General features: G+C 43.5%; 2 protein-coding genes across 3 annotated transcripts in view; one reads left to right on the top strand and one right to left on the bottom strand.

Annotated features, from left to right (window-relative positions):
• Positions 1-15868, top strand: part of LOC100123241 (cilia- and flagella-associated protein 298-A) — a 72989-nt gene that overhangs the window by 49130 nt on the left and 7991 nt on the right. Inside the window, exons 2-5 of one of the 2 annotated variants that reach the window (XM_003425721.5) lie at positions 276-561; positions 8627-8890; positions 9693-9886; positions 10274-10596. The exons of the other annotated variant lie outside the window; for it this stretch is intronic. Coding sequence (XP_003425769.1) covers positions 351-561; positions 8627-8890; positions 9693-9886; positions 10274-10596 — 992 coding nt within the window. The 5' untranslated portion in view covers positions 276-350. The remainder of the gene's footprint in view (positions 1-275; positions 562-8626; positions 8891-9692; positions 9887-10273; positions 10597-15868) is intronic. 2 annotated transcript variants of the gene reach the window in all.
• On the bottom strand, positions 13827-15737 carry LOC100679347 (mediator of RNA polymerase II transcription subunit 28). Its single transcript, XM_003425722.5, has 2 exons — positions 15480-15737; positions 13827-14867 (listed from the first exon to the last, which is right to left on the bottom strand). The coding sequence occupies exon 2, from the start codon at positions 14839-14841 to the stop codon at positions 14098-14100; it is 744 nt and encodes a 247-aa protein (XP_003425770.1). The 5' UTR covers positions 14842-14867; positions 15480-15737; the 3' UTR covers positions 13827-14097.

Raw genomic sequence — 15868 nt, 5'->3', positions numbered from 1 at the left:
TGAAATGCATCGATTTAGTCTATAATATTTGTTCCGAATAGGTAATCTGCTCGATCTATCAGTAGTGTATAGAGAGTTTTCATTTTTTAAACTAAATTTTTAGTAATATTTTGTAGTCAACTAATATCTTTGCATGCAGAGTCTACTACTTCGTTCTTAAATAACTGTCAGCACCAAACCAAACTCATAAATCACTAATTCTCTCACTATATAACCCATGAAAAGCAATAAAAGATTCCAAAACCAAAAAAAAAAAAATCCAACACAAATGCTAGATCGCCGGCCTCATCGACGCGGGCCGTCGACGAAGAAGAAGCAGCAGCTGGCGGCGGTGAAGCGTCACCACCACAATGGAGGCGGAGATAGAACTGGACAAGCAGACGTTCCTGCAGAAGCTACTCTTCTACACAACCGCGTTCTTCATCCTCCTCGGCACCTTCAGCCTCTTCGCCTTTCTCTTCCTGGTGCCGTTCGTCATCGATCCGGCTTTCACCACCATCTTCATGCAGTTTGACACGCGGCCCGCCGAGTGCGTCACCATCGACGTCGAGTCCAGGAGAGGTGACGCTAGACTCTTCTTCTACTCCTCCTTCATCGTTCTTCTCACGCTCAACACTTGTTGTGTCTTTTTCTCTCCTTTTCTTGCTTAACACTGATTCTTGACTCGCTGGAATCAGAGGGTTTACCGTGCGCATGAGAATCGAACGAAACGTGACGCTGTTTTACGACCGTCACTGTTTCGTAGCGTCACGCTTTCACCAGTGAGGTAAAGGTTGTGGCTGGATTTTCTGCGAACGGTAGATCAATGGCTGTGTGTTAAAAATTGATGGTCAAGTTGGAAAATGCTTTGTGAACTACGCTGAAAGTTTCTGGTTACGACGAAGCTGTAGTTATTTTACTGTGACGTTGAGCAAATGTATTTATCGTCGGCTTTTTTTTTCAATCTTTTTCAAATAAAATTTTTTTAGTTCATCCATCAATTTGTAATACATTGCCAGCCATTTTTCCAAGCAAGTGTTGTTCTTTTGGTGTTATCATTCGATGTGTTGATGTTGTTCTTCTACCTCTTTTCAACGACTTCTTGACTGTTGTTTGTTTTATACTAACCACGTTTTTCATTCATGTAAAATGCCTTTGTTGCCACTGATTATTTTATCATAATAACTACAAACTATATATACGATGTATATAAAAAAAAACAAGGAAAGTTAAAATAATCAGTTGCAATCAAAAATTCACCACGTATGTTCATTATCTATAGTTGTTTCTATTAATTCACGTTTGTGTGATTCCCTGCACGCTTATGGGCAAAATCCTTTAATATAATATTGATATTAAAATGTCATCTAAATTATTCGGAGCATAACTATGAATCAAAAGTTGCGAGAATAATCGCCGTGAAAAATTGCTTTACCAAAAGGCAGATGAGCGTACAGATATGCAAATGACCGCTTTAAACTTTTCCACGTAATTTTATAGAACTTTTAATTAATGCGATTAACTCGTTTTCCGCCAGTTGCGGCGGGCAAATTATTATTTTAACGTTTGTTATCGTCGCATCGAACTTGTTATATTTGCCTTCCATAATTTAATTCAGAATCAATGAAGTAAACATACACGCGGCGTATATGCTTCATCGATGCATCAATGACGATGAATATATATAGAAACTGAGCTTGCGGAAATTCAAATTAGAATCACAGCAATGTAACGAAGTTTCCGAAATTTGTTTACACCCGCAACATCTTTGTAAGCCACTTTTCAAAATTCAAATTACCCTCGGCCGCGTTGCGATATCCAAAGCAAAATTTCCAAGTCACTCGAGCGACATTAATTGGCCCTAATGTATACGTAAAATTCGAGGTATAATACAACTTCCATAATGAATGTTCTACATCGAGTTTGCACGAAGAGACGGGAATGATATAAGCTTGATAACCAGAGAGAAGGTCGCATATTACCGGGCGGCTCGATCTAATAACGTATATAAGTTACAACATTAGTTCGAAACTAAATTCGATTGCGTTATAAATGGCTCGCGCGCGATTACGCGCCAAGGTAAATTTAGCATGCTAGCTCTGAAAAATGAGTGATATTTAATCGATGAGGAGTGCAAGCTCACTACTTTCTAACATTTTTCTCGAATCCTTAAAAATTGAATTAGAAAATAATACAGTAATGATAACGATTACAAAAGACGTAAAGTCAAATCGAATAATCGAAGATTTTGCCCACACGCGATAGTGCCATATCGTATACTCGTTCTCTCATCCCCTCTTATACCGTCGATGTCGTGTGTGCATGTGATCTTTGAGAAAATTCTCGCTTCCCAAGGTCGATCGTCTCCGGCGATACTTCGCCGCGCCAAGACCTCCTTTTGTTTTTTGCTCGTCTCCTTTCAAGCCCAAGCCCCACAGCCTTTCCATCCACTTTCTCTCTATACTCGGCGTGTCATACTTGGCTCGAGCTCTATGGGAGATAGCGCACTACCGCCTTTTTTGACGCGTTTTTTACGTGGAGTGAGTTTCATTATTAGCTGAAAAGCTCTTGGCGAAGTTCTGAGCCGAAATTAGCCGTCTCCTGAAACTTAGAGTCTCCGGCTTTTCGAGAAATATTTATTAAGCACTCGCACACTGAGAGAAAGATATCATTGCCGTAAACATGTATACACACGTTAGGAGCAATGATTGCTAATATATTCGTGTACATCTTACAAATATTATATACGAAACAAAAACAGTTTGTATGTATACTATAGATTTCTGCCAATCTCCCCCCCCCCTCCTAGTTGCACAATGTACTATTGTTTCATATAGAATGTTTGTAAGGTGTATACGAATATATTAGCAATCATTGCTCCTAATGTGTGTACATATTTACGGAAATGTTATCGTTCTCTCAGTATATTCCTCACCTCTACGCTCGCATCATACAATTCTTATCTGCGTCTATTCTCGACTCCCGCAGTCATTCTTCTTTTATATAGCCATATCTCGCTCAATAACGCGCTACATCAAGTGTCCTATATCAGAGCGCTAAGCTTCCGATCCTCTCGATGTAATCTTAGCCCTCCAATTACTGACCCCGATTCCGTCGTCGACTATATTGCGCAGAGAAGAGCCGAGAGAGCTGCACAATCTGAAAATGTTTTCGCATTCATCGCGTTCGATCGACTGGGAATTTCGACGGTTCACTCAGACGCGTATAATCTATCCGAAACTGCACTGCTGCAGGAAAGAGATATTTTTCGCGTACTTTTTATTTAACAAACACGTAATGATAAATATTGCGAAACTTATATAACGGCGCAAACTCGCGCGTGAAAACTGACGAGCGTAAAGCTTAATCTACGTTGGCTTATTGATTATTGACTATCGAATATATATATATATATATATATATATATATATATATATATATATTGGAGCGCTTCGCCTAGAGCTGCGCTAAGCCGCGTAAACAAGTACACATAATGTACTCCTACAATGTACCAACAGACATTCGATACACAGAGCAGTCTATATTACCACTGTTTCGAACTCCATTTAGATAATGGGACGCGTCGCGTATCCCCACTTCTCGCGCGCTGAATTAAAATATACCGTCGAGCGCATCTCGAAACTGCGCAGTATAACGCCGACGACACTGCGGCTTTACGAGAGTCTCTCTCGGCGAACGACGCACTCGATTAATCAATTGCCGTCGAAAAGACGCTCAACTCGTCGATTATGACCTCAGAGCGTGTAACAATCGCCGGCGATTCTCTCTAAGCAAGTTTCGACCCTCGAGACTAAAGCGCCTCGACTAGTGTGCGAAATGCCGCTTATTTCGCCCTCAGGAGTCGTCGCTTTGTACAGCGGGGGTCGTAATCGAGAAGTGCGCGCGGGAAATTTATTTTGAAAGTAGGTGAATGAGAAGTGCCAAGTTGATCTGTGGATCAGTCTTTGTGTGTCGAGTTATTTTGGCGTAGTTGCGGACGTTACGTATAGTCACCTCGTCGGTGATAACCTACGGATTTGATTGCCTGACTGAATAAACGCTACAGCGGAAAAGGAAACGAATAGCGCATTCGGTTGTAAAAATTTTAACGAAGATAAAAAATATTGGTTCGTTGTGTACTCGTCAAGGATAGAATATACAAGTGAGAATCTCAAGACAATGCAGTGGCGAATATCCTCGGAATTTCTCAAATCGAACACGCAATATGCATCGAGAATATACATGACAATCTAGCGGCATATTTGGCATAAGCTGGTATCTGGGTCAAGTATAAGGTCGCGCGGTCTGTATACACACGTTCTTTTGATCAGCGGAATCAAAAGGATAGACATCGTCCTCTTTCACCGAAACGTCGAATCACAGAGTCCTGCGCATCAGAGGAATAGCCGGGTGAAAGAAGCTCGCACGGCTTTGTACACACGAGTAATCAAATATTTATGGCACTTGCGTCAATCATACACGTCGCCCTCGGAGGTGAAAAAGAAAGTTGCAGTACACTTGAAATTGCCGCGCAAAATCAATTCTCGCAAACGTGCAGCTCTCGGCGGAATAGGAACGAAAAGGGACGAGGCGAAATTCACGAGCAAGAGGGACTTGAAAAAGACACACGTGACGAGTATTTCACATTCTCCTGGCGTGTCCCGGGATGATTTACCGCCGTAAATAATCAAGTATCGCGCGCTTGGAACGCTTTCAATTATTCCTCGTTTTTTGCCGGGACACGAAGACGCGTAAGCGCTTCTCGAAGATTAGACTTCGAATTAATCCGTGTATAGAGGATATCGTCGCTCCCTACGAAGAATAGCACTGTTCAAATTTCCCGTCATAAGTAGCACAACTCATTTTACGCACGCTAGACTAGCACAACTCAATATTTCCCGCAAAGACTAGCACGACTCGTGCATTTGCCGCGAAAACTAGCACAACTCAAACTTTCGACAACGATTTTCTATAAAAATTCCCGATTTTTGCAAAAATGTCCCTAACAAACATTTTCAAATGTTCACATTTTTTAGAAAGTTTTGAAACAATAATCCAATAAAAACGTGAAATACTCACATTTTAAGTAATAAAAGTCGCGAATCGTGATATTCTTCGCGGGAAATACGTGAGTTGTGCTACTCTTGGCGGCGAATCGTGCTAGTTTTCGTTTGAAAATTTGAACTGTGCTAGTCTTCGTACGGAGCGACGGTATGATATCCTGGTTATAATTTAAACGTTAAAAACTGCACATAAGAATAAATCACAGAAGCGCGCGGGTTACGCGAATAAAAATCAGATTTAACGGGCTTCTTCCGTGCGCGGCGAAAAATCGTAAAATTTCAGCGCCTTATGTCAGTAGGTCAAGAGTCGCCCGCGAGTTGGCCGCTACAATTTACCGGCTGATTGTATACAGGTGCGACACACACGCCCCTTTGTTATACGCTACTCCTTTTAAGTGCGAAAAATCGATAGTAAAAAGCGTCGCAGTTGTCTGCAGAAAATCAAGTTTATTATCGGCGACCCATTATCGGCGCACCGGAGAGGGCGTGTGTATAGCGCACGCGGAAGTGGAAAGAGAGAGCTTTCGCTGATTCGGTTCCCTCTTATTTTTATTGATTTCCAGGGAGGCTGTCACGTCGTGTAGTTCCACGCCATGTCAGGAGCGATTTTGCTTCTTTTTTCTCACCTTAATACAGTCGTACACGTCTTGCGATTGTGCGGCGCACGTGGCGGAGTTGCTCCTTTTAATTAAGTGCATTAGCTGTAATTGGATTGATCTCGCGCGGATTTCTGAAACGGTGTAGAGTCTTGCTCTGTGTTTCGTATTTATTTTTAAAAAATTACTAGCTGGAAACAATTTGTAAGATGAATAAAAAATATAAAGTAAAACTCAAGCTGATATTCTCGCAAATGTGCAAATTCAGAAAAAACCGGACACTTTTGGGGGTCTGAGTGAACGAAATTGAAATTTGAGGGCACACCTCCAAGACCAACTTTTTTGGGTTCTTTAGTCCACCCAGAACCCGGAAAACCTTGGGTTCCCGCGATTAAGAAATACTTATTTTTTTGCCGGGCACTTTAAATTCTCCTATGGGAATTTAACAGGGGAAAAATAAACGAAAATTAGCCATGCGGTTCAACTTTACCCACTCAGTGTCTGAAGGCGCAATCCAAAAATGTGTATTACTAGGATCGAAGTATTAGAAGAGAGCTTGAATTTGAGGGCTGATAAGTTAAAAATAATTGCCTAGGTAAAAAGTTGTCTAGGCTTGAAAATAGTAAAAAATCGTGAAAACTTTTTCCCATTTTTAAAATCCTTATAACTTTTGATCTGAGCGGTCAATTTCAACCATCCGGGGCTCAAATTAAAGTTTATACTTCTACTTTTGTTTTAAAAATTTAGATCAACCTTTTAGTTGTTTGATCAGTTATATATATGCCCAAAAATTATAGCTGTTTTTTAATCTTTTTCGTTGTCATATATATATATATATATATATATATATATATATATATATATATATAGCGGATGAAACCGGTAAAATGTTTAATCTGATTTTTGAAGGCGAAATTAGAAGAAAAGAGCTTTAATTTGAGCCCCGGATGGTTAAAATTGATCGCTGAAATCAAAAGTTATAAGGCTTTCAAAAATAAAAAAATTCGCTGATTTTCGTAAAAAATTCAAGTTTTTATGATTTTTTGCTATTTTTAAGCCTAGACAACTTTTTCCCTAGGCAATTATTCTTAACTCACCAGCTCTCAAATTATAGCTCTCTTTCAATACTTCGATTCTAGTAATACACATTTTTCAATTGCGCCCTCAGACACTGAGTGGGTTAAGTTGAACCATGGCTAATTTTTGTTTACTTTTCCCAAGTTAAATTCCCATAAAAGAGTTTAAAGTGCCTGGCAAAAAATAAGTATTTCGTAATCACGGGAACCCAAGGTTTTTCGGGTTCTGGGTGGCCTAAGGAACCCAAAAAAGTTGGTCTGGGAGGTGTGCCCTCAAATTTCAATTTCGTTCACTCAGACCCCCAAAAGTGTCCGGTTATTTTCTGGATTTGCACAAATACAGTATTTACACAACAATACTTTATTTACGTTATTTTTCTCAACCTCTGTAAAAGATTCACGACGCAATTTACATTTGTTATAAAATTTCCTACAACCTATACCCCTCCACCCCAAACAGCTAAACCCAAGCGTCGTAAAACAAAGCTACACATAACACATGCATAAATAAAATCAAGCTCCCGTCTCCCTCTCGTATACCTCCATATAAATTTTTCGTCCAACCTACACTCGCCCTCTCCTTATATTCCATTCTTTCGCCTCTCACGTGGCGGCAAGCGCATCCCTCCCCCCGTCCCGCTTCATCCTCACGAACCCGATATGCCCGCGCGGCAGCTCCCTCGGGAGATTATTAAAATGATTCACGGGACAGCGAGCTCGTGCGCCCGGAAATAATGACGGCGATACGCGAGTGTGCATTAATGCTAAGCCAAGCCGTAAGTGGCCCTTAATCCCGAGCATAGCTGTGCAGAGCTCGCGCGACAGCTTCGTTAATCGGAAATCTCGGGGAGACAGGACGTCGCTGCCGTTTGTCTTTTCGGATGTGTGTAGAAAAATGCATCGGAGAAGCGTATCAGAATATAGACAGCTGTGGCTTCTTCCGACGAGCTCGTAAATTATTCGACTCCAATATGCCTCGTGATATCGGGTCAGCGGGTAAAATAAGATCCCGCGCGTCATGCGCAGCGTTATATAGAAAGTGAGGTAAAAAAAGGTTCAGCTTCGTACTGCGTCATCGTCTTGCGAATCTGAATAATCGATGCACATCTCGTTTCTTTTTACAAAGAATTCAAATCAACAGCCTTAATACGCAACAAAACACAGTCAATAAGCCAAGCAAAGTTCTCTCTCTCTCTCTCTACTAGAACTACGATCGTCGAGTTAACGCGGAACGAGGCCGCAGAATCCTCTCGCCATCATTAAAATAATCATCCGAGTTTCCTCCTATAACGATAATCCGACTGGAGCAAAATGAAGCTCGAGTGTGTCGAGAAAGAAAGACAATTTTGGTTCCAGCCTAACACGCTCTCTCTCTCTCGAGTGCTGCTTCGTTGACGTCGTCGTCGAAGACGAACATCTCACGAGTGCACAAAACGCCGCAATTTCGCGCGTCCTCCAACTCTCCGCAAAATCGCATCCTCTTCAGTCTCTCTCTCTCTCTCTCTCTCTCTCTCTCTCTCTTGTGTGTATGTGTATGTGTCTGTCTCTCTCACCCACTTCATACAGCCACGTTTTCTCGCTTCCGGAATGTTTGCTCGAGAGGAGAGAGCAGTCGACGTGGCCTTTGTCCGCTTTTTTCTACTCTCTCCTCGTATAACTGCGGTGAAGGCCTTTGATCCTCGATGTGCTACTGTCTATTATCTCCTTGGGGGGTCGCTCTTTTACGATTGTATTCCCGAGCTTTTATGGGGATTCGATGGATTTTTCTCTCCTTCGCCTCCCGCTTTCTTTGCGTTTACGATTACGCGTGACAGTTTTTTACGATCTATTTAAAAAAAAAAGTAAACAATGGTAAAAGAGCGACGCTGTGAGAATCGAAGCTTCGTTGGTGTACTGACTCGCTGTCGTATAGGTACGAGCAACTGCTCCTGGACGTCGTGTAGAGAGGGTTGCACGAAGGAGTTGTTCGAGTGCACGCAAATACGCGTGAATTACAAGCTGCCAGTGAACGTTTCGGAAGAGTTGGACGAGGTAGGGGGTGTCGGGAAGGACGAGGCCGTAGGTAAAAAGCCGCGACTTGAGCGATCGCTCAGGGAGTACGACTACATCGAGGACCTCGACGACGACGAGCTCAACGATGACGATGACGACGGACTGCCCAAACCCTTTCCCACAGGTATATTCACTCTGCGCTCTGCACGTGTAAGTCATATTCTACGAAAATAGTCGAGGACACTTATAAGGCTCGAAAAATCGAGCTCTTGGAATTTTGAAGGCACACGTGCCAGACCGAGTTTCGTACCTGCGCCGCACAGTGTGAAAAAAAAAATTTTTGTATTAAAACCTAATATCTCACGATTGAGTGAACGGAATTGGATAAAATTTGGTTAGAGTATAGTTTGAGTTATGTGGAATAAGAGAAAAATATTGGGAAGGCCCATAATAGTTTTCAGGGGCCCCAAAATTCAAGGAAAAAAGGCCCATTTTGCGATTGTAGCGATAAAATCTTTGCCTTTTTCAATATTTATAATATTTTTCGGAAAAAAAACTATGCGACTTACAAATTTTTCTCTACTGAACTTAAATCTATCGAGGTAAGTTGTCTTAGCTTTTTCAGTTTTCAAGAGAATCCACTTAAATATGATAAACCGTGTGTATATTATATATACTGTATATAGACTATATATAGACAGTATATAGTTTATATACAATCACTTTTGTATACAGCCGATTGTATATAGCCTGTATACAGACTGGATAAATCTTTTCCACGTGGGAGGTCTCCGCCCACAATAGCCCGCATACGAGTTATTGTGGACGCAGCGTAGAAGAAGGTCTAGTACGTGTGTAAAAATGAAAGTGTCCACGACTTTTCGCAAAATTACTCATACACGTTCATTTCAACTATGTTCGCGGAAGGCTTGAGAAATTGGGACAGCTGCGATTCTTCTCTCTCTCTCTCTGGCTTGAATTCCCAGGTCTCATGGGAAACGACTCCGAGTGGTACTTCACGGGGGCGAAGCTCTTCCCGAACGTCAAGGGTTGCGGCTACCCGCCGATGCTCAACTGCACTATTTTCATCAGACAGTACGCGACTTTGGGACAGAACTTCAGCTGCTACTACTCGAAAGTCAATCCTGGTATCGTCATCAGCGACCTCGACATGTGGCAGGTTTGCACGACTTTTCTTTGCAACGCGGCGTGTAAACAAGATGCTCGCGCCTCATTAAAATCGCCGACGCTTGCGCAGCGAAATAACGACTGCCTTCGCTGTTTTTTTTTTTAATCTCATCCGCATTACGCAAGGACTCGGGACGCGGAAATTCAAAAGAATATCGCAGTTGAGGAGACTCGAAATGCGTTTATCGGCTTTTCACGGCCGGGAAAAATGAGCGCGCGGGGCTGATTCCGAACTGCGGTCACGATTTTTATCCCGCGGCTGCTTTTCGCTCTCATTTTTTCGTACTCGGCCGAAAAAACAAGCGTGTGCGCTTTTTTATACATTGTGCATATGGAGAAAGTCGCATTGAGTATAAGTGTAATTTGAAACCGAGAACAGGTGTACATGAACCTCGTCTACGCGATGGCCATCCCAATACCGTCTTTCATAATCTCGGTGATCTACCTCACCATCGCCTACTTCAAGATCTACAACGAAGACGAGGTGGCTCTCGTCGGCGCCGAGGAGGACGGCGGCCAGGGCGAGGAGGGAACCGACATGGAGGCGGGCAACGACGGGACGCCGATACCACCGGCCTCCGGAGCCATCACTCCTGGAAGCGAAGCTTTCCGCGAGGATCTCGCCAGTTTCGGACATCAGTTCAAAGTCGCCATGGCCGACGATATCAGCAGGGAGAGCCTCGACTGCTACTCCGTTCACGGGTGAGATCATCGTCGGCGACTGATTTCTCTTTTATTGCGAATGTGAATTATGAGAGCTTGAATATTTACCGAGCTTTGTTACCTGTATACTCCCCAAAAACCATTACGCTTTATGGACTGCACTGGGAAAGTTCGGCTGCGGAGAGAGGCTTTTTGTACTTGCCTCGCCATAACTCAGCGGAACGAGACAATAAAAGCGTTTTAACGTCATTTTACGAAACTGTCGCACGCTTCGATTCGCCCGGGATAAATTTCAAACTTGTTTCATCGTTCAAATGGCCGTGGAGCACCGAGCAAAGGGTCAAAGTATCTCTATTTCTTTCGTTCCGCTCCATTGAACCTTCGGATTTCGAGCGGCCGTTAACACTTCCTATATATAGAGGTTAATTGCTTTCAACTTTGTTTATTGCAAACGACTTGATTTGCCAGCTCCTACAACTCCGGCTAATTACTTCCGGCGGCGCGTAAACGCCAGCCGAACAATAAACGTTAGCCGAGGCGTCTTCGGTAATACCCTGATCGGTATATAGGCCGGCCAAATGTCGGCGAGCGTCATTTTCGGAGTTTCTGTTTGCAGCGGGATGAGAAATTTGGCCAATTGTCGCGAGTTTATCGTCTCGAGCTCTAGTGCATGAAGATTCTTGGCTCTGGATTACGTCCCTCAAAAAAGTCTCAATTACGACAGATTATCCTGTCCTCTCCCAGTCAATTCCTTATCAAGCATACCAGCCGCGCGAAAATCGATACCACGGCGCAAAAGCCCCGGCGCTCAATCTCCTTTATCCCCAGTACTCAGCCCCGTATCTCTCGGTCGGCAATAGCTCCTAACGCGAATCATCCATCCTCGCGCAATATCCTCTCGTCCGCGCACATCTGTCCCGGCAAAAAGAATAATCGAGCTCGTTCTTTCCCAGACGTCTCTCGTTATCGAGGCCCCGTTTGAATCAACGCCTGGCGTCACGCAGTCTGTCGCATCGCGAGTCTTATACGCGTCGTTTACGAGCTAACGCGAGACTGCGCGACGCCGAAGGGGATTACCGCCGGAATATAGATAGCGCGTACAAGTCCAGGTTTCATGGTTTTTGTTCGCCCGCGAGTTATTGGTCTTTTTACGGCCGAGCCAGCTGCAGTAGACGAGATTAGTGGGTACTTAATTATGCAGCGTGTATACTCGCTTCCAGGTGATAAAATACGGATTTTTTCGGAACTCCAAATTCATCCCCGCAGCGGGACGATTAAGCTCGTAAAGCTCGCAATTTCCGCGGCGAGATACACCTGCAGCGAAAAAAAGCTCTAGGCACGAAAAGTACTCCGCGCGAAAATACAGGCATTACTCCCCACACACACACGCGAACTCGGCGCGAAACCTACTTGCGCTGTGGCTTGTCCGAGTTAGTTCGCACGCGTCCGTCAATATACGCCGTGGAGCTTTTATACGCGAGGTCGATGTGTGCTTATCTGATCAGTTATACGTTAAGAGGGTCATGGTTTTTTTTCTTCTATTTTTGGCTCGTCGATGCCCGAAGGGTTCGATGATTAGGCTCGTCTCGAGATCTTTCTTATATTCAACGCAATATCGCAAGCTTCCTCGACTATATTATGCTCTCCTCGAGCCGTACCCGTATGTACCACAAGATTTAATGAGAGAAAAAAGGGGTAAAAGCGATCGTCACGCGAACCGCACCGCATCGATTTGACAAGTTTAGCTAAACGGCGAGTAGCAGCACAGCGTTATAGAGCTTTTTCATCCGCGGTGGCTCGATGCGTGAAAATCGACGTTATGTCATAGAGCTCGGAGAGTATAATGCACGGCACGCTCCACTTTCCGCTGCCTCGCCGCGGAGAACGAGTTAATTGCGTTGTTTCCGAGAATTCCAGCGTCGTGCAGCTTCGTGATTACAAAGACCGCATGCGAGCGCGCACTTTTTTAATAAGCTTTCGGGCTTTTTATACACGTATACGTATACGTTACACTGCGCAGCGCTGTATGTAATTAAACGAGTTGTAAAGCGACAAGGTTCGATATTATCCGCGGATAATATTCGTCAAACAGTACACGACGCGTAACCGTAATTAAAGCTGAGAGTGTGTACGCGTGCACGCGAGCGAGACAAACAAAAGTCGAGCTTTCCTCTCTTTTGCATTTATGCAGTACACGAGCGTCGCTGCGATGAAACTCTCGACAATGCGACCGCAAACGCCGCAGTTTTAAGCCGGTGTAAGTTGACTGTGTGCAGACAGATGTTCGACGAGCTTTTTTTATTAGGCTCGATAGGCTCCGACGCGAATCGTTCATAAGAACTCGGAAATTCTTTTCCGCAAGCTTCTTTCTTATTCAATCTCGCTAATACACTCTCCGAGGGCGAACTCATCAATTCCGCGAGCGCAGCTTTTTTGTTCTCTACGAGCTTTTCTCATTTCCGCGCTGCACGATCGAATGGGCGAGCGCGTACAAAGGCTGAGAACGTCTTTTCAACGCGATAAGTCTTTTGAATATTTGCGCGAATCTCGATATACCTATTCTGAATTTCTAAAGGGGCGATTCAATCCCACCACGCTTTACGACTCTCGATGCGATCTTTGCCGTCCGGAGGGTTTATACGTGCCCAATACGTTGTTCAATTACTTCAAGCGGATTGAATTTAAGTTTGCAGGGACTGAGCTTGAACTCTACTTATTTTTTCATCGATCGCGTCGGATTTAAAAAATTCTAATACTACACTATACCTTAGTGTCTTACTAAATGCGAAAATTCGATCGAAGCCGCGTTTTTCCACCGTCAGCACCGAATTCTCTCACAGCGATCGTCATAATCGTTGTTCAGCCATTAACCTCTCCGCACATACACACGTCGTCGCCGCGAATAATAACCCCATGCAATTAAATCTCCCTCCTTCGTGCGGTTGCACAAGCATCGATTCCAGCCGCCATCGACCCTCTGTATGTACTGGAGGGGCTGACGGCAGCAGCTAGCGACGTCGCAAAAGCTGCGGGAGTCGAGGCGCTTGTGTTTTCAGGAATTGAGTGCGGGGGAGGGCTAATTATACTTTTTGATGGGCAGTTTAGAGGAGGAATTTTATGGGGGGAAAGATTTTTTCGTTATTATTAATTGATTTTCATAATAAAAAAAAAAAAAATAACGAGAAAAAGTTAAACAATAGGCTTAGGTATAAACAATGAAAGCACATGTTAGTTTGGATAAATATTTATAGAAGTTTCAAAAGGCAAGATTTTTTTTAAACATACGATTGTATAGTTATTCTGTATTGCTTACAAGATTTACAGAGTTACGAAAGGTAATTTGTTACAAGTTAGGTGTATAAAAAAATTAATTAATAAGAGCTATAGCGTTTATTGTTGTTGAGAGGGAAGAGACGCTGCTGCAGTGTAAGATGAGGGATCCGACGGATCGAGCATAGGTAGCGGAGGGGACAAATTTCCTCCTGCACCTCTTCCTCGACCTCTTCCACGGCCCCTACCGCGCCCCCTCCCTCTTCCGCGTCAACTTCGCCTCTCAGGCATTCCTATGTTGCTCGTCGTTTTTTCGAGAAAAGCCAACGGTCCTTGAAGTGGACTATTGTTCACTCCGACCGGAAAACCTGCCGGTCTAGCGGTATTCGGTTGATTCATCATCACGTTTTGAGGCCCAACGGGAACTCCAGCCCCTTGGATATTTGGAGAGTTCCCTGCACCGCTGGGACCCTGTTGAGCCTGCTGTTGAAGCTGTTGACGCTGTTGCAGGAGGAACGTCTGATGCTGGTGCTGTTGCTGCATACGCTGCTGCTGCAACAGCTGCTGTTGAACGGGATTATTACTCCCGTTTGTGGTTACTTGCGGTTGAACCGCTTGATTAGAATTGGCGAGCCCGTTTCGCTGTACTCCGCCGTGCATTTCGGCGAGTAACTTTTGCCAAATTTGTATTTTCTCATAATGCTTCTTCATCAGATCTTCTTTGCGCACGAGCTCGTTTCGGAGGTCCTGCACCTCTTCTTTGATAACGAGCTCGGGCTTGAGAGCTGATAGGAGGAATCTTTTTTGCAAGAAAAAAGCTTCGACTTGGCGAGCTAGGTCTATGAATCTTAGAGTCGTTTGATCGACTTCTAATTTTGTTTCGTCCTTATCTACGAGTGAACTGACTCCGTTTTTCTCAAGTCCGTCTTCTTTTATGAACAAATTCAAGCATTGTTGAAAAGATTCTTCGAACTCGTCTATGAGATTTCCGTTTCCGTTCGTTGGCGTTGCCATGATGAGGTAGCAGCGTTGCCGAAACCCTTGAACATTGAAAATTACAGAACTTTGTTAGTTCGAACGTACTTGACTACATTTTTATAAAACATATATAATTTTGATAATAATTTTAATTTTGATTTGTTTACGCATATATTTAATTCCAATGTTTTATATAAAAAATAATATGAAATTCAAAAAATGATAATAATTGCATATGGATAAAAGAACGATGCCGACGAATAATTTTCTTCCGTACCGACACTCGACTTCTTGCAGGTAGATCGTTGGCGTCGCCCCCACTTCGACGAAAATCAGCTGTCGTCGAAGTAGTGGCTCGCGTGTGACGTTTCTACAAATATTATGCTATGACACATACAACAGTGTCTTAAATATTTATAATCAAACTCTACAATAATGATTTTCCTAAATGCATTGCAAAATCCTCACGGCACATGTCTATACGTATATCGTACGACAGCTATACGCCAGTTCTTGTACACGCACAGCGCAGTCGCAAAACAGAATTATTCATTCAATACTGCTTATCGTATAGTGTTCACTGTTTACCGTATAGCGTTCACATATTCACCGTATTTATATGCTAAAACGCGATGCTAAACTAGCGCAAAAATATTACAGGCGAAAATGCTTACCAGACAGATCTGTTTTTTTTAGGTTAAACTACACTAGCTTCACATAACCTCCTGACTCTGGAACGTCTGCGCGTTTTATTACTCAAAATACACTTGCTCCAAAATGCAGTAAGCTTAAAACGCGACGTAACTCTCGCGACCAACGGACTCGAACTGCTGTTTTATCCCTTATCGTCCTTCGGCTTCGCGGAGGTGCGTAGAAGAGATCTGCGGGTTGCCCCCACTTTGACGGGGATCAGCTGTCTCCTTCGAAGTAGCGCCGCGCGCCACGGCGGCGGGTCTAGCGCCCTCTTTTGACGCGGCAGTCTGGCGTGGCTGGCGCGAAATTTGAATATGAAATTACATATTAAAAGTTTTAATTAAATAATTTAATAACATTTAATTTAATA

Source organism: Nasonia vitripennis, chromosome 3 (genome assembly GCF_009193385.2).
Source record: "Nasonia vitripennis strain AsymCx chromosome 3, Nvit_psr_1.1, whole genome shotgun sequence".
Classification (NCBI taxonomy): Eukaryota; Metazoa; Arthropoda; class Insecta; order Hymenoptera; family Pteromalidae; genus Nasonia; species Nasonia vitripennis.
Note: the sequence above shows the minus strand (reverse complement) of the source record. Positions and strands in the feature narration are given on the sequence as shown.